General features: G+C 38.8%; 2 protein-coding genes across 5 annotated transcripts in view; one reads left to right on the top strand and one right to left on the bottom strand.

Annotated features, from left to right (window-relative positions):
* Nucleotides 1-1,253, top strand: part of pargl (poly (ADP-ribose) glycohydrolase, like) — an 11,377-nt gene extending 10,124 nt beyond the window's left edge. For all 3 annotated transcript variants that reach the window (XM_030148896.1, XM_030148894.1, XM_030148895.1), the window contains exon 16: nucleotides 185-1,253. In XM_030148896.1, the coding sequence (XP_030004756.1) occupies nucleotides 185-303 (119 nt within the window). In that variant the 3' untranslated portion in view covers nucleotides 304-1,253. The remainder of the gene's footprint in view (nucleotides 1-184) is intronic.
* ogdhb (oxoglutarate dehydrogenase b) lies at nucleotides 547-18,163 on the bottom strand. 2 transcript variants are annotated; one of them, XM_030148890.1, is made up of 24 exons: nucleotides 18,039-18,163; nucleotides 17,218-17,634; nucleotides 14,971-15,159; nucleotides 14,276-14,369; nucleotides 11,961-12,005; nucleotides 9,840-9,955; nucleotides 9,553-9,707; nucleotides 9,250-9,396; nucleotides 9,074-9,164; nucleotides 8,544-8,723; nucleotides 8,334-8,462; nucleotides 7,753-7,932; nucleotides 7,137-7,289; nucleotides 5,495-5,597; nucleotides 5,245-5,373; nucleotides 4,740-4,890; nucleotides 4,509-4,636; nucleotides 4,217-4,395; nucleotides 4,033-4,104; nucleotides 3,776-3,901; nucleotides 3,615-3,687; nucleotides 3,340-3,503; nucleotides 1,726-1,880; nucleotides 547-1,631 (listed from the first exon to the last, which is right to left on the bottom strand). In XM_030148890.1, the coding sequence occupies exons 2-24, from the start codon at nucleotides 17,449-17,451 to the stop codon at nucleotides 1,532-1,534; spliced, it is 3,093 nt and encodes a 1,030-aa protein (XP_030004750.1). In that variant the 5' UTR covers nucleotides 17,452-17,634; nucleotides 18,039-18,163; the 3' UTR covers nucleotides 547-1,531. The 2 variants fall into 2 exon arrangements, with proteins under 2 accessions (XP_030004750.1, XP_030004751.1); XM_030148891.1 differs by lacking the exon at nucleotides 11,961-12,005.

Genomic DNA, 18,163 nt, shown 5'->3' with positions numbered 1-18,163 from the left:
AGTGTAACTGGGACTTAGTATGTAATCATGTAGTCAGAGGCGATTACTGATGTGTATAAATAGGAATAAAAAGAGGAATGTGTCTGAAAACATTATACCAACTTTATGGGCAATAGTATGTAATATTGTACTGCAGGTTGTTATACGTTTATTAATGCTAATTTATCACATTACTCCTCCAAAGGAAAACTGTATGAACTTTTGGAGGACTACTGCAGTGATGTGCACAGGCAGAGAGGTTCACACATGGAGCTGTTCGACTTCATCGGAAACACAGTTGGAGGTCACAGGAGTCTGCTGTGAGGACTGATTAATGCCTACTTTCTGATTTTGCACCAGAAACTAACAAATGTATCTGAAATAAACTGAAGAATTAGCTATTAATAATCTGTCAATATAAAAAGCAGCTGTGTTACACAGTATGTGATGCACTACAATGTTGAGTTTAAAGGACTTAGAGCTGGCTTTTCTGCATGAATATACTATATAATGAAGAATCTGTTTAAGACTAAAGAAGTACAAAGACACAATACTGAAAATAAATGCACTGTGGAACAACTGTAAATTCTTTATTTTCTGAAAACAATAAAACACCACTGTATGAAAATAAATACATCCTTCATTTCTGGGAAGCTGAGGATTTTCACAGGGACAGTTTACTACCTTTACTGGCATGATTTTGATGCAATTAAACTAATTTCAAGTAATCCATGTTATTTGGCACTGAGACATTTACAATTATGTGGCAGGACAATGAGGAAAGAAAAGATTCAGATGAAAACTGAACAACAAAGTGGGAACAAAGTTAGGTTATGTTTTGAGTTGAGAAACAAGAAAATAAAAACAGTTTTTTCAGTCAGGATTTCAATGTTATTCATGCTAGTATGCATGAGTACTACCAATACTTTCCAAATCGTTTCCAAGCAGTACCATTTTTTTTAAATTTTCCATTTGATTTAATTTAAATTCCTTACATCTAACCTCCCTAAGTTTGTCTTAAAACATTCAGTCACCATCAGTACGTTGCTTTCTGTAAGCTTTGCAGGGTGACCACGTTGTGTGAGTCTTTTAAAGCATTGTCACAGAAGTCTAATCAACTTAAACATTAAACATCACATTTGGTTGCTACAACATGTGCATTCAAAAGACTGTCGAGGCAGTGCTTGTGTTATCTCTTTTGATAGTTTTGTGGGTGTGACAGATGAGCTGTCAAATACAATCAGAGCTGGAGAAAGTGAAATCATCCAGTAATTATAAAAGCAAGTGAAAAGATAAAACTTAATATCTAAAAACTCAAATTAATTTCATAGAAATTCAGAGCAGGTTTATTCTTCTTTTCCCAATAGTCCACCACTGCAGACATGAGGTTTATATGGTAACAGTGTTAGACATCAGTAAGTCATTGTGCGTACTGTTTACACCTGTTAACAGGCCTGATATGTAAAGTATAAGGAAACAACCTTCAAAATGCAGTGAAGTCCAAGTGTTGAGGAGAGTTACATTTGGATGGTTGGAGTTTTCCTGAGAATGTCTACACATCAAATGCTGTGTCCAGGAAACGCTGAAGCTCCATGAGGTGAGTTTGTTTGTTCCCAGTAGCTGGAGCAGCTGCAGGCTCACGACCAGCGTACCTACACACCGAAACACACAGATGAGCATACACTCAGAGTTACTCCATTAGTTTTTCTGGGTCCTTCCTGTTAATTGAAACAGAGTAGAACTTACCCAACAGGGCGGGTTCTGTTGATGGTGGTGCGGATGCGGGGCTTGACATAGTCATAGTAGCCCTGGTTCTTGTGCTCCTCCTGACACCACAGCAGGTCAGCATTTGGGTAACGATCAGTTTCATTTCTCACCAGATCAAAAGGGAATGGAGACAACTGTAGAGACACCAAAATTAGGACCAAAGTTTAGAAACAAGACAAAAATATCAACAAGTTGCTGTCTGTAATGTTACACAAAAGGGGATTTTTGTTGTCAAATTTGTATTTTGCTGAAATTTTCAGCCTTTCTTATTTTGTTTTGACAGTACCTCATTATTGTCCAACATGCTCAAAAACAAATTCTGCCCCAAATATAAAGTTTAATCCAAGGTTTGGTAAAATTTATCTACAAAAAAACTGTCTGGGGAAGGAAATAATATTTGAGCTCTTTAACTACCAGTGCCACATGCTGTAGATTTCACTTGACCATTTTTACAATTGGTTAAAGCTAGAGTGACATTAAGCCTACAAAGGTAATAGCAAAGCATACTGTACTTGTTATTCATTTTCATGTGTTGTTTTGTCTTGTTTTTCTTTCACTGGTTGTGTGTGAGGTTTTCATGAATATTGAAACTAAAACATGAGCCAATCTGGACACAAGTTGGTAACATACAACCAACCAGATAAGATTGCTTTCTTGATTGAAGAAATATTTCCTGTATTGCTTGTTACCTCTGCCAAGGATATGGCACAGGCCAAGGGTGAAGGCATTACATTTTGTAGCAGATTAATAAAACAAAAGGTCCTACAAAGATCATAGCATGTTTGGACTTTTTCTGTGCTTTTCTGTATTCAGTGAAGCTACTGGGGATAGACCAGTGTTTCTTTTTTTCAGAGCTGATACTGATACCAACTGTCAACCTTTGTGTAAGTGATCCCATAATTTTGTGTGCAGGACATTGCTCAGACCAAATCTAAATCAAAATCTGTGAGGTTATAGGTTAACTTAGTTTCTTAGTTTTAAGAACTTAGTTTCACTGAGTTTGACCACTGACAGCAGAGTCGAGTTATTTCTCCAGTAGTTTATGTGTTTATGTTCTCATGAAAACTCTCAAATGGTTTTCTGTTTTGCTTTGTCTACTTAATGTTGACTAATGTATGGCGCCCTCTTGTGGTTGACAGTCTGCTAAGTAGCAAAGGCTACATCTCAGTGACGTAAATATTGAATGGTTTTCCATTTATGGTCTGAAAAAATAAATGATGACAGGTGACCAGTCAAACAGACAAGGTGAGTGCTATGTCCCTCTGCAATATGTGTACATTTTCAGAAAATTCTGCGTTAATTAAGATATAATAGATTTAATCTATTTTGCAGCACAGGATCAGTATGTCCCTAGTAGTGCTTTTCAGTTTGCAAAGCCTTATACGTTAACATTACATCTCTTAAATATGACAGTGTAAGTGTGGCATCATGTTTTTGTTTCAGTGGATATAATTATATTTGTTGAAGTCCATGTTTTAAGACACTCATTCCTTCTTTCATAACCTGTCCTGCACACTCAAAATTTTTTACTTATTTTTGGACTTTGGTTTCATATTTTTTGGTTCAGATTCAGAATATACTCTCTGACATTACCTGCTCGATGCGGATGACAGCTACTTCACTGTCCAGGCCTCTGTTCTTGCGTTCACGAGTCAGCTCATAGTAGACTTTACCAGAGCAGAAAATAACCCTCTTCACCTTTTCTGGGCTGGCGGCTGCAGGTCCATCATCTGGGATTACACGCTTGAAATGGGTGCCTGTGAATGGGTGAAATGCACACAAACTTTTCAAAAAAAGATTACAATGCACACTGGAAGAAGTTTGTGTCTTTTTTGAAGATGAATTTACTTTTTTCTTTCAGTGCTCACCTGGCAGCATATCATCAAAACTGGATTTGGCCTCTGGGTGGCGCAACAGAGACTTAGGAGTAAAGATAATCAGCTGGAGATGAAGAGAGAAAAAGAAACAGTTCAGTGACTGGAAATGCATTTCTTTGTGTGGACAGTTACATTTCTTGTAAGTCACTCACAGGCTTCCTGAAAGGTTGCAGGATCTGTCTGCGGAGAACATGGAAGTAGTTTGCAGGAGTAGAGCAGTTGACCACAATCCAGTTACAGTCATGAAGCTGACGCATTGCAAAGTCATCTGACAGTTTCTGGCAAAAATACAGTGGAGTTAAAAAGAAAAGGTTCATAATGTACTTATTTCTAGTGGGTATATTTACATATAATCAATGTGATAAATATATTCCCACGAAGAAACTTTCTGTTAGTGGCAGAAACTCACAGGAAGTACTTCTGGATCATCATTGCACATCTGCAGGAACCTTTCTGGCCGGGCAGAGGAGTGCTCTGGACCCTGGAAGGAGGAGGAGAAATGGGGGCAAAAAAGAATACCTAAGTTCAACGGTGGCTCAGTGAAAGTGAAATACTGATGTAAATGTGGAAGGTCAAGTTTTTGTAATACGTACCATTCCCTCCATACCATGAGGTAGAAGCAGCACTATGCCGTTCTGTCTGACCCACTTGGCCTGACCTGAGCTGATGAACTGATCGATGATACACTGTGCTGTGTTATGAAAGTCTCCAAACTGGGCCTCCCACAGAACCAGAGCATTGGGACTGGCCATGGCAAAGCCTAACTCAAACCCTGTGCACAGAAGGAGGTTCATTGAGGTGCTTCATGGGACTCTGAATTAGACAGTATTGTACAAAAGTTGTCTTTAAGTATTTGAGAAGATTTTCTGTGTCCATGCCTCATACCTAGTACTCCGTATTCTGACAGGGAGCTGTTGCAGACAGTGTAAGGAGCTTGATCAGGGGAGATGTAGTTCATTGGGATGCAAATCCTTTTGTCGACGTTCTGGTCATGGAGAACATGATGTCGGTGGCTATGAGGCCAAACAGAAGAATTGTAAAATTGTAAGAGACTGAGTGGATAAGTAAGATCAACACATGGTACATTTTTTTATTTGATGTATGTCCTGGTTTTACCTAAAGGTGCCTCTCTCCACATCCTGCCCACTTAGGCGTACATGAATTCCCTCTTTGAGCAGAGAGCCAAAGGCCATGTACTCCCCAAGAGCCCAGTCACATACTCGCTGGCTCACCATGTTTCCACGACCCTTTAGGATACGAGACAGACCTAAAGCACGCACAGGCAGACAATGTAAAAGAGTCAGAGCATGTCAGGTAATAAACAAATTAAACAGCAGGGAACTAGGACACAGTCCATTTTTTTTTCTCAGTATGTTTTTAGTTGATTTTTAATTTGTTTATACTACATTTTATTTGCTTTCCATCCCCTCACTATAATTATACAATAGGGAACATTTTCTGTTGGTTCTGCTAAGCTCTGCTGACATTTTAAAATAATTCTGGTGTTTAGTCTGTCCTTGTTTATATGTTGGTGTTTGGGTTTTCTGTTTCTGATAAAAAGAAATCAATAAAAACTTGGTAACTGATAATGTCAATAAGACAGCCGGAGAGGGGATAGTACCTCCATGAATAGTGAAGTCTTCCACAGGGACAGAAGCTGCAATGTTTCCAATATGTTTGAGCTCCTCCTCAGTGATGCCCGTGGAAGGACAGCTCATATTTTTGGGCTGGCCCTCCAGAGTGAAAAAACCTGCAAAAAGACACACGTTTGCACAGAGAGAAAGATGTTACAGAACCATAACAAAATCTCTGTTCTACTTTCTGTGATGAATATAAACCCACATACAGCGATAAACAAACAAAGCTCTTACCAGGCCATGGTGAATCTAGCCAGTGTTTAATATGGAGGATTTTCTCATCTTTGGAGCGAGTGTACGCCTCCTCACAGATCTTGTCATACCTCGCCACTTCTTCCTGAATACAGAAAAGTGCAGTTTAGTGAATTTGTTTTTCAGTGCATCAGTGTTACAAAACTGAAATATTCAATTAAATGCTCCAAGACTTTAAGACATTATTTCCTGATTCTATGGTAATAAGGCACATGAAATACAAAGAAGTCGTGTTCTTTTAACCAAAATGTCCATTTCAGCTTCCTTTTGCATGACAACTTCCAACAGTTATCACAGTATGATACAAGAGTCTTCAGTACTGATACTGTTATCACTTTGGATTCTTACTTTGTGGACCCCATGTAAATATTTTTATTACATAGCGTTTATTTAACAAAAGAAGATATTTAATATTAAATACTGTAACAATCAATCAGTGACATCATGATTATTGTATTCCAACTTTTATCCCCTTATACTAATCCCTTTTATGTGATAGGCATAGTTATGATCCAGCAATAATTACATATGACTCACCAACAGGTCTGTACAGTTTAATGTTTTATCTATGTGTCTCCTGAGCTGTGACCAGTTTGAGTACTGAACGATGTGCGTTGTACAGCTGATAACTTCCTTATCTCTCAACTTAGAGACATGATTCACTATTTCCCAGTGTGTTTTCTTCAGTCATCTGTAATGTATTCACTTCCTTTTCATGTAGGCGGCTCTTCACAGCAAGAGCAAATCTATTTGCAGGATTACAAGTCTATAAATTTTACCTGTAAAGAGAACACATTGTCCGCAGGAATCTATTTCTATTACTGCATCTGTGAACTGTACTGTTCTTATAGCTGAAATGTAACATCCAAGTTGCTGACATACTTCAATGTGTTACACAGTACAGCAGTCTGCTACTGACAGTTTTACTCCTGCTGACAATAAAACCTGTGTTTTTGTCACTTATCTGGAAGACTCTGTAAAACTCAAAAGGTGTTGGAAGAACCGCCTCTGTGTGGACTTTGATTAAAACTAGTATCAGACAATTGTGACACAATGGCTTTTTTGTGAGATGCTGCAATGACTAATTTATTACTTCATCCTTTGGATTATGACAGCATTTAACATCCTATATTATAAAAGAGAAGTGGACTCTGTGTCTAGAGCATCACACAAAATCCCAAGAGAGCTGCAGTTTGCCATACTTATGTATTTTTTGTGAAGAAAGAGACTAGCGAAAATGGCAAGTTGATAGGACCAATATTTTGGGAGATATTAGTAATTTGGAATACAACAGCCTTACAATAGCAATGCCCAGAATCATAGAATCAGTGCTGAAGTGGGTTACCTTGCAACAGATAAACAAGAGGGCCACGTTGGCATGGTGTCAAATTCCATGTACAGAAACAGACATGCCAGCTGAGAGGTTATTCAACTGAAAATGCCAGTGGAATTTACCAAGAAAGTTAAAAAAGTAAAGGAATGAACTGTATCAGAGGATCTAGAACCCATGGTTCCCCACGGGTCAACGCACTAGTCCACATATATTATGCATGACTTAACTTCCAACTTCCTTGAAAGGTTTATTTCATATTCCTGTGTTTTGCGGCAGTATAGTCTGGTTTACCTCGTATTTTTGTGTTGTGACGACTCCTTCCGCGGTGAGTTTTTCCACAAACTTCTGCAGTACTCCCTTCTGTTTTTTGATCTGCTTGTACATCAGTGGCTGAGTGAACATGGGCTCATCCATCTCGTTATGGCCATTTCGCCTGTAACACACCTGAATGTGGATCCACAAGTTTAGAGATGCTTTTCTGATTATTCACTGGTTACGAGAACAAAAACAACACACATTTCCAGTAATGGTTACTCATGGTATACTCAACTTCTTTTACCTGTACAGCAACATAACACACTCCTTAATTCCAGTAACCTACACAAGAAGCTTTCATATTTGGCACACAAGCTTAATTTGTTGCTTCCTGATAATTAAAATACCATAATATAGGACGTCAGCACAGACGTAATTTCTGTCTATGGATTTCACAATCACCATGCGATTTTGTGGAACCAGGAAGCTTTATCATGTGAATGTAAAACACAGCTGTGATGATTCAGTCAAAGTGAAACTGAAACAGCGTTTCTTATAAAAACTGTATTACAAAACAGGAGACAGTTCAGGCTGCATATAAAAATCTAAATATTAACAGCATGTACAGTAGTCAGTCTCCTTTGTTACATACCAGATCTACAACCACATCTTTGTGGAAGGTGTTCCTCCACTCCGCTGCCACATTGCACACATACATCACGGCCTCTGGATCGTCTGCATTGACGTGAAAGATGGGCGCATTAACCACTCGTGCCACATCTGTGGGATATGGAGATGAACGTGCCATCCTCGGATCCGTGGTAAAACCAATCTGCATGGATCAGAATATTTTATCAGTGAAGAAAAATAACCTAATATAACCAAATGAGGAAGTTTAAAGTTGTAATAACTATATAGAACTTGATCCAAAATGAAAAACTTGTAATATAAATCATTTTTTCTGGCACATATTTGGAGATCCTTTTTCAGCTGTATCTCATGTTGTCAAACTATTTTTTCAGTTCTATACAAACTCCTTGAACTCTAACCATATAAAAACACATAGCACAATACTCTGAAAATGACCTGAACAAGGGTGCCAACATTTATAAGAAATCTGACACAGTTTGATAGCACCATGTTTCTCCTTTTTCTGAGGTTTCTGAATGTACCACTGCTAGGCCAGTTGGATCAGTTTCTGTTCATTAGTTTCAGAATGTATGGGGTGCGTACCTGGTTGTTTACAACCACATGAATGGTGCCATGAGTGGTGTAAGATGGAAGATCAGATAGATGGAATGTCTCATAGACAATACCCTGGCCTGCAAACGCAGCATCACCATGAAGCAGAATAGACATCACCTGCAAAGTCATTCAGCAGGTTACATATGACAAAGACAGATATTTGTCTGATTGTTCATGTGAAAACATAAATCAGCGTACCCTCTTGCCCTCAATGTCACCACAGTAGAACTGCTCAGCCTTGGTCTTTCCCTGCACCACGGGGTCCACCGCTTCCAGGTGTGAGGGATTTGCCATCAGTGACAAGGTGATGTACTTGTCACTGACTCGATTCATTCTCTTGTGATACATCCCCAAATGATATTTTACATCCCCAGATCCCTGAGAGCCAGAAATAAGGAAAGAGGTATAACAAATACATACACGTATGCCTATTAACATGTTTATTACCAAGCAACTGGACCTTGGTTGTCCATTAATACTCAATCAACAAAGAATAATTGTGACAAACCATCATATATCTAATGTAAGTACATGACTGCAGTTGAGGCAAAACAATAAAACTGAAGGAAAGAAGGGTTTTATTTATTAGGCTGGAAATGATCATAACATGACTATAAATTAATTTTAATTGTTTTAAGAGTTTTCTTGGATTTTTATATCCATAGATTAATTGATAATGAAAATAATTAGTTGAAACCCTAGAACATAAGAAAAGGTGATGTGCTAACCTCATCTGCTGCCTCTAATTTGGAGTCAAACTGGCAGAAGATTTGTTCCAGCTCCTTTCTGATCACATTAGCCAGCACATTGAGCCTGCCTCTGAAGAGAAATGACAAAATATAAGATTGCCTCTTCCTGTTCAGGCTCTCATTAGACTTTCAGAAGACATAGTGTCTCTGCATACCTGTGAGGCATTCCCATGATGACACTCTCCACTCCACTCTGACTGGACTTGTCAATGATAGTCTTGAGGGCTGGGATGAGCGACTCACAGCCTTCCAGACCAAAACGTTTTTCTGAAGACCATTTTCTCTGAAGAAACTCCTCAAACCTGTTAACATGCCATGATAATGTTACATCACACGGTAGTTCAAAGCATTTGCTCTCCACAGTAACAAGAACACCTCCTTCTCCAAAGGGTTGATATGTTTTCTGTACTAATGCAGTACTAATGCGTCTTAGAGAATGTGAAGAGACACAGACAGACCTGGTGGATCGGATCATTCTCCCCAGCAGGGTCCTCTTCTCCTCTGGACTGAACTGCATGATTCCTGGTGTCTCAAACTTCTGCCTGATCCACTGGCACTGCTCCACATCATTAATGAACATGAACTCCACTCCAATATGCTGACAGTAGGCCAACTGTGACAGAGGGAAACATCAGGTGTGAACATGTTTGTCATGCACTTGAATCATATATATTGAATATATTAGATTGGATATAAGGATGATAATTGTTACACTGTTGATCTACTGTATTTTAACTTATTTCACCTCAAGGCGGCGTATAATCTCTCTGAGTGGCAAAGTGCTCTCCGTGCCTCCAATGAAGGTGGTGGTGGGAAGACGAAACACTTTGTCCAAATCAGATTCAGCCAGTCCATAAAAACCTGCCAGAGGGACATCGATAAGGTAAAAATCCACCAAACAAGCTCAAGCTCTGGTTCAAGCATGCTAATCATGACAAAAGACGACTGGAAAATGGCAGAGAAAAAAAAGTTGCAACCATGAAGTCAGCTGTTGTCAATGTGGAGGAAACTACTTTGAAAGAAGAGATTGGCAAAATACCAAACACATCCATACTTCACAGCAAGTGCAGCAAAGTGGGGTGATTCTTCCTCTGGCGTGATGATGACATTGCTGTGTAAGCACCACTACACAAAGACTGAGTGGTGGCTGGCAGACAGTCAGGATGAAAGGAAGAGGCAGTAGGGTGAGTTACACCACCAGGAAAGCTTTGTAGTGTAAGTGGTTAATGACAAAGAAATTGTAAAAAAAAAAAAAAGAAAAAAAAGAAGCTTAGCTAGTTTAGAGTACATTAATTGAAATGAGTCACCAATATACTGCAAAAAGGTGGAAAAACTACTGCTTCACTTCTCCCCAACACTGACCAATAAAATGAAAGATATAAAAGAAGGCTAAAGAAAACACCACTGAAGTAAAGATTTCCTCGAATTCGTGATCCCTCTTTTAGGTTCATCTTTTTTTTTTTTTTTAACTTACTGCAGCTGTCTAATCTAGCAGATTAAATGTAGTCCAACTGTTACAGTCAAACCCCTGACAGAACCGAAACACAACACAGAAATAACACTACAGCTGTTATACTTTCTCTGCTTTTCCCAAGCTAAAAATTAATTTGATCTTACATGTAGTCACTAGATTGTAAGTGCAACTCTCAACATAGTTGAGTGCTCTCCCAGTCATGGTTTAGAGACTCTGGACTAACCTGTCCAACGAGACCAGGCTGCTTTCCTCAATAAACCTCCTCGTACCATTTTTAGATGAAACTTAGTGACTTTTTTTTTAATAATTCAAGTTTCAGCTTTTATCTTTTCAAGCAAATCCTCATCTAAGAATGTAATGATTGATATAACAAGCAATAATAGATTCTCTTTTTTCATTTAAGAGATCGTAGTCCAATTAGCTTTTTTTAATTGTTTTGTGAGAATGCAATATTATTAAGAGTCAAGGGAAATTGAAGAATGCTGGCTGTCTTTAAATGTTCTGATAGTCATTGAGAGCATTTGAAACACATGTTTCTTAAACGGGAACTAAAGTGAGCAGACTCCCACGTTATTGTAAAGCACCAAGTGCGTTAGATAAATACAGTGAGACAGATATATTGTGTGCTAGCTGAAAGCAAACAGACCATCATACATTAGATGTGCTACTTAAATGCTATGTCTACAGTATACTGTGGAGTTGTACAGTCTGAGGGAGGCATACACTGTTTATCTAAAGCATGTGACATTCATACTGCACCAAACAGAGATAAGACAATATGGAACAGGGGAGGGGTTAGAGGCTTGTATCTATGTCTGTTTGCACATCTCTGTCAGCAAATTAGTGCAGGGTGCTTCACTAAGGATGAGGATTTTCAGTCCAATAAGGCAGAGTCAGCTCTCTGTTATATAAGGGATCTTTAGACTTTACACCCACCCCCTGTGTGCTGCCTTGTACTAAAAACACAGACTTTGTTTTCTTTGATGGTTAAGAGTAAAGGCTGAATCCACCACAATAATCAAGTAGTCTGTCTGCAATCTAATCACAGTAACATTTTAATGAAGCAGGCACAGATAAGCTTGGATAAGCCATGTTTGACCCCGCTGCCAACTGAGCAAAGGTTAGCAGGAGGCAGAAAACACACACCTCCTCTCCATGCAGTACTACCCTGCAGGTTGATTATAATACAGCACAATGCTCTGTGTCAGTCCAGACACATTCTGCATGAAAGGCATACACCAGCACAGAAGGCAGACTCAACAATGACTTTTCACCACAGGTATCAGAAGCTGAAAGTTTCTTAGTAGAGCTTTTTTATTATTAATGTGCAGTACACCATGTAGGGTTAGTGTCTAATAAAACAGCAAAGAGCACAGGGATTTAATCTCCTACCTTCAAGAGTCAAATTACACAGACGTTCATTATAATGAGACAAGTCTAGAGGTATAGAGAAACACAAACACACATTTAAGAATTACACAGAACTTCTCACACATTCTCTGAGGCTGACATGGACCTCAAACCATCGACACTGTCCTATTGTTTGACCTCTGTGTGAACCTCAGTGTCACAGGGACAAAGCAGAACTCTAAAAGTCTAACAATAACACTATTAGCTGTGGAAACATCCTATTACAGCTTATAACAATTACCTGCTTTAGAACTCAGAGGCCCTACCTTTTCATTAGGCACAATGACTGTTTTTTGCATGCATGCATAACATACCGCAACACACACTCACTTTAAAAGTTTTATAACCTTGCACTCTGATGATATATATGTCAAGTTGATGATAATTTCCCACAGTAACAAACAAGTGGGTCTGAGAATGTTGTGTACCACTGATAAATAGTACAAATATGTGGCATGCTTATTTTGACAGCAGTGTAATGACACTATCTCAAACTAACAACCATAAAATGTGTTTTTTATCTTCTGTCCTCATTGACCACAACCTGCAATGTGGTATATACACAGATAAGACCTCTAGAGCACATGCAAGACTCTAACTAATGTTATACTAGGAGTGGGTTTTTACTAATCAATATTAAACCAATAAAAATATTTGCTCATTGTCCTGATTTTGGGTGGCTTCCTTTGCTTACTTTGTCCTGTTTCTAAAACAAATGAGTTTTCTTATAAAGTAAAACATCAGTGACCCATTGATAGTGACTTACTTTCTAATAAGCCATAAAATCTACAAGTATTAATGCTAATAAATTATCAACAAGTGGCCCCTTCATTCCAATCATCTATTAAGTCTGTAGTTTCATAATTACTAATACCTCTAATCAGTGAAAACAATCGCCAGTGTTTGAAGAGCCTTTTGTGTCAACAAATAACAAATAACCATTTTACTTTCCTTGCCTCAATGTGGCTCAATTTACTCCTGATAAAAAAAGAAAGCTGTGTCAAAATTTCTGCACTGTATTAGATATAAGACTGACTCCAAACAGTAAGGTTACCCAGTGCAACTGTGCAGCCCACTGATGTGTTTTTATTACCCCGCCCCCTGAAGGGGAGGCAAGGGGTATTGTTTCTGGTTCAATTTGTTTGTTTGTTTGTTTGTTTGATTGTTAACACTTTAGCAGCAAAACTATTGGTTCAATTCATACCAAATTGGGTTTATGGATTGCCAGTTGCCCAGGATAGATGTCATTACATTTTGGCAAAGGTAGGTCAAAGTTCAAATTTTTTATGATTTTTAAAAAATCTTCCCATCTATATTATAAAAGCCAAGTGGCCTCTGTGTGCATTCATACATGTGTGTATGTGTGTCTCGGGATTCACACAAAATCCGGAGAGAGTTGACCGCTGCAGTTTGTCATACTTATGTATTTTTGGTCAAGGAATAGACTAGCTAAAACGGCAAGTTGATAGGACCAATATTTTGGGAGATATTATTAATTTTGGAATACAATAGCCTTACAATCATGCTGCTATACCCAGAACACTTTGGTGGTGACTGCTGGACAAATGTGGTACAGCATGCACAAATACACAAAAGTATAAAAACTACCACATCTAGAACCCGTGGATCTCCACGAGTCAATGCGCTAGTTTACTTATAATGGGCGAAATAGGTGTGAGGGGCGGAGTTTGTTGTGCCTGGGACCACTTGTTCAGTTAGTGCCTTGGATGGATATGCATGGATACTTCTGATATAGACACAATTAAACAACTTGTATAACTGAAACTCAACATTTATCCTGTGCTTTGCAAAAAACACTGTTTTTAGACAAAGCTCAGATGATAAAACTTGGTCCACAATGAGGGTTAGACAGAGGGATGAGGGAAGCACTGGGCTTTTAGGGAATTTAATGTGTTTTGGCTTTTTAGTAAACAGCCTCTTCTATCCCCTCCTTATTGACCCTTGACCTTTCTCGCATCCTGTGTTGTGTGAATTGATAATATCAGAAAGTGTGCCTCAGGTCGACAGCTGTGATAACCCAATCACTGGTGTACAATGCAAGGTGTGGCAGCCACAGGACATAAAGACAAAGAAGTGGGAGAACAATACTCAAGAGAAGATCTTCAAGATTAGGGTATGGATGGGTGTGACATATAGAACATGAAATTGAAAGTGTAGCAAGTGATTTTGTGTTCAGTGATTAACCAAAAGGGCAAAAATAAGACCTAAAGATCCAGCATAAAGAAAACCTTAAATACCAAGCCTGAAAGGAGAAGCAAATGACATCTTTTTCTCACCAACATTTTGGAAACCCACAGCACATGGGGCATCATCAAAGTCTACACAGCTGATGTCCAGGGGGTCCAGCTTGGCTATGTGATGCCCTCGTACCTGCACACACCAGGGCAAAACAGTTCAGAGTGTATGGAAATGCACTTTAGTCTTTCTTAAATAATTTCTGCAACCTAATGTCTGTGCATTCCTTGAAAACTGCTGACCACTTCCTGTCAGATTTACTGATATGTTTACATGTGATAGGAAACTCTCAGACATATGTTTGTCAGAGGTTGTAAACACGCCCCTAAAACACCAGTTCAAAAGGACATAAGTTAATGAAGACACGAGAATGACTTATTTATGAAACCACATGGACTTTTTTCTCTCACAAATTTACTATTACTTACAAAAAGTACACAATTGCATTACACAAGAATTACTTGCTGTGTAAACAAATGGACTGATAAGATGACTGGCTCTTTTGGGTGATTTTGGATTAATATGGCTAATCTTTATGCCTTAATATGTCTAAAAGTTGAATTATATCATAAAATACCATTCTTTTCAGTGGATTTTACTAGTTGACTGTGCAAACTTTTACATGCAGAATATCTTTTAGGCCACTGTAATGGTAGTAAATGCATTATTATTGCCAATGAGTGACAACAGACAAAAATTAATTCCATCTGTTGGCATAGGAGTGTTATCTGTTTACCTGGTATGCTCGTATGAGTGAATGTACAGCTAAATGATCTGCCACCAACTTCTCCATATTGGGCTGAGCCCCCACCAGCGTCTGGACACTGGCCAGTCCCTGAGCAGTCCCGCTGAGGGGTGGAGGACTCTGGTAGGCCATTCCAGGTGGCACCCCAGCATTAGCATTACGAAAAAATATATCCCAGGACTACAGAGAAAACAGAGGACACAAGAGGGAACAGGGTTAGAGGAGAAAAGTCACTCAACAACATGTTCAAACAAATAGTAAGTACTTGATGCCCATGTTTTGTCCCTAAATCTCATGACAGGTCTAATGTTCATTCATGTCAGTGAGGATGTGCACACAACATGCTGCCATTAAGCTCATAGTCAAACACACGTTTAACCTTGCATCTAAGTTTCTAACCAGAGAGGAGAGTAATGAGCTTAAAGGTGTAAGAAGCTTTTAAGATCAGTGTTGTCACAGCACAAATAACACCCAACTTTCATCCTCTGTCAAGGATGTCAGCTCACAGATAGGTTGGACATAACACTGAAAGAGGACTGAATGACTGTAACAACAGCACAATAACACTAATTAATAAATCAAATTAAATTAGCAAAAGAAAATAAATTTGGTGTCAACTTTAACAAAAAGTCCAAATCGTCACCTTCCTAAAATAATTGCCTAATTCATCAAATACTCAATTTCTGTTTTTTTTTGTGTTTCCTGAAAAATCTGATTAAAATGCTAAGACATTTATTCTAGTAAAATGATGATATTTAGTATATCAAAATCTGACATTCAGTAAACATCTTAAAAGGTCTAATATACAACAATTCTCCAATAAGATAAAAAAAAATTATTAAGAGCTGTTTGTCATTTCCAACAATATTCAAAATTAGCAAAATGTGTAATTTTGTACAACATTGCTGTTTTATTAGAATGTATTGACATAATGAGACTTCAGTGTAACATCGTATATATAGGCATCATTTCTGCCTGAGTCACATCAGTTAAATGTTCATCGCCAGGGGGAATGAAAACAACACCCATAATCCCAATAAACTTCAGAATTTCTTACACTACTAGCCTACATGTTTTATTATTCTTTCAACTGAGAGTGCGCTGCCCCAGCAACAAAAAATTAAATCTTCTGTTCTGTTTACCTTTCAATCACAAGTGTTTGTTTTTATATTTTTATGACAGGTCTACAATGTGGATGCAGTGCCAAATGGTTTTTGGGGTTAATCCTCTGGAGTTCTACTTGGTGCAACAAAAGCAGTTGGAAGATCAACATAACTGGGTGAACTGGTAAATCTGGATTTCTGGGAATTTAGTAGATTTGTTTATGTCATCAGCTGTATTCAACTGAGGTTTTCACTGTTGTTTTGACAATCCAATGAAATTAAGGGTATTGGGTCATTTCTTACATGGACAATGTTAATTAAGGTAATTTCTGAGTTCAAGTCTGTCTGTAGTTAATTCAACTGTTGGTAGTTATAAGTATCCCTTTTTTCACTGCCTCTTAACTACTTGGAGCTGGATACCAAGGTGAATCTACTGTAACTAATTTGACATTATTCTTACTTGAAGAAACTACAATGGGAGAAGTATTTGTAACATTATTAGTAGCACGGGCAGTATAGTATTACTAAGAATAATACTATTATATAAGTACAAATCAGCCTGCAGTCAATGAAAGACACTGTCCGTCTTGTGGGCACTGAGAAGCCACACACACAAATTTACCTCAAGTGTTACTGAGCAATCCTGACGGTTTAGGTTTTATGTCTTTAAGTAAGTGCATACATACACCCGCTAAATGACAGATGACTTCACCCTCTGAAGGTGAGGTTGTTTGGTGACTCCTTCGGGGCCTAAAACATGTTTGTCAAGCACCTCTCAGTGTGGTTACTGTAATAGTTATTTTCATGTTAATGTATGGTACTTTGCAGTATTTCCTCTTTCCTAAGTGGTTTATTAATCAGTCAGTGGTCCACATGTCGTCATTTACTTGTTGCAACAACACTGTATTTATCAAATGTTTGTATAACCTTTACTCTACACATTGGACATTTTGGACAGGTGGTTCCTCCTGTAGACAACTCATCATATCAGGTCACAGGAAAAAAGTGAGAGGCTAGTCAGAAAAGTACAGTTATACAAGTGTAAGTTTAAGTCTGAAACTGATATTATGTGTTGAGTAGTGCTGGACACAATTTGAACCCCTGAAGCAAACTTTAATTTAAAGACAAGCTGTACCTTGTGCACATTCTTGGGATTCTCCAGCCACGCATAGTACATCTCCTCCACATAGTTAGAGCTGGTGGCATTGAGAAAAGGCTCAGAGGCCACAGATGCACTGAGACACCTCAAAGGCTGAAACGTCCTTAGGCCCCCTTTGACCACCAAAGGTCTGGGCTGTGATATGCTCTGGGCTGTGTGTGCAGCCACAGCAGGCCGAAGCCTTGCCACTGTAGTCCTTAAGCGATGCATGGCTGCAAACCAGCCACAGTTCCTCTCCCCCTCCCTTCTTGGAAGAAGAATGCAGCAGCACTGTCCCACACCAGCAGCTCCTCCAGGCTCCTCAGGAACAGCCCCTCTTGCTCCTGCTGTGTTCCTTTACTTGTGAAAAAAAGCTCCTCCACAGGTCCTACTCCTTCTCTTTTACTGATTGCCCTTAAAACAAAAGTTGTTAGAGACACACAGTAAAACATCACAGTATGATGATGAAAAAGGACATGAACAGACTCACTGCTGTTACCTTATTATTTAACACTGTCTTTAAATTAAAAACATATAAAACAGCTTTATCTTTACTCTGTGCAGTAATGACGCTGTTTATGCTTGTGAAGACCCCACTCATGAGAGTACAATATGGGTAAAGCTACCACTGGCCCCACTCCCCCCACACACACATATACACACACTCAGCGCGTGAATATAAAACAATAGTATCACGTGCGGGACCCCACCACGACCCTTACCATAGTGAAGAACAACGTCTTTCCTCTACTCAAATAACTACCAGTTCCATAAAAACTCCACTAAAACTTTAATTCACTGTTTCACAAGTGTGTTACCTTTTTTCCTGCCTTGCTGGTGTTTTCCACAGCCACTAGTTCAGTAGTAGTTTAGCAAAAATGCCGGTCCCGTTCTGAGCGCGAGAGGGATGTGGGGTGTACTGCAGCGAGCCAGTCGCGCGCTG

This window comes from Sphaeramia orbicularis, chromosome 12 (genome assembly GCF_902148855.1).
Source record: "Sphaeramia orbicularis chromosome 12, fSphaOr1.1, whole genome shotgun sequence".
Taxonomy (NCBI): Eukaryota; Metazoa; Chordata; class Actinopteri; order Kurtiformes; family Apogonidae; genus Sphaeramia; species Sphaeramia orbicularis.
Note: the sequence above shows the minus strand (reverse complement) of the source record. Positions and strands in the feature narration are given on the sequence as shown.

Bases quoted from the DNA above. Each gene is read 5' to 3' on its own strand.
- ogdhb (XM_030148890.1), bottom strand. From the start codon at position 17,451: ATGCATCGCTTAAGGACTACAGTGGCAAGGCTTCGGCCTGCTGTGGCT. The intron at 9,708-9,839 runs GTGAAATAAGTT...CCTCTGTCACAG, and splicing joins AGATTATACGCCGCCTTGAG to TTGGCCTACTGTCAGCATAT. The intron at 4,105-4,216 runs GTACGTATTACA...TCCTCCTTCCAG, and splicing joins CTCATGGTATGGAGGGAATG to GGTCCAGAGCACTCCTCTGC.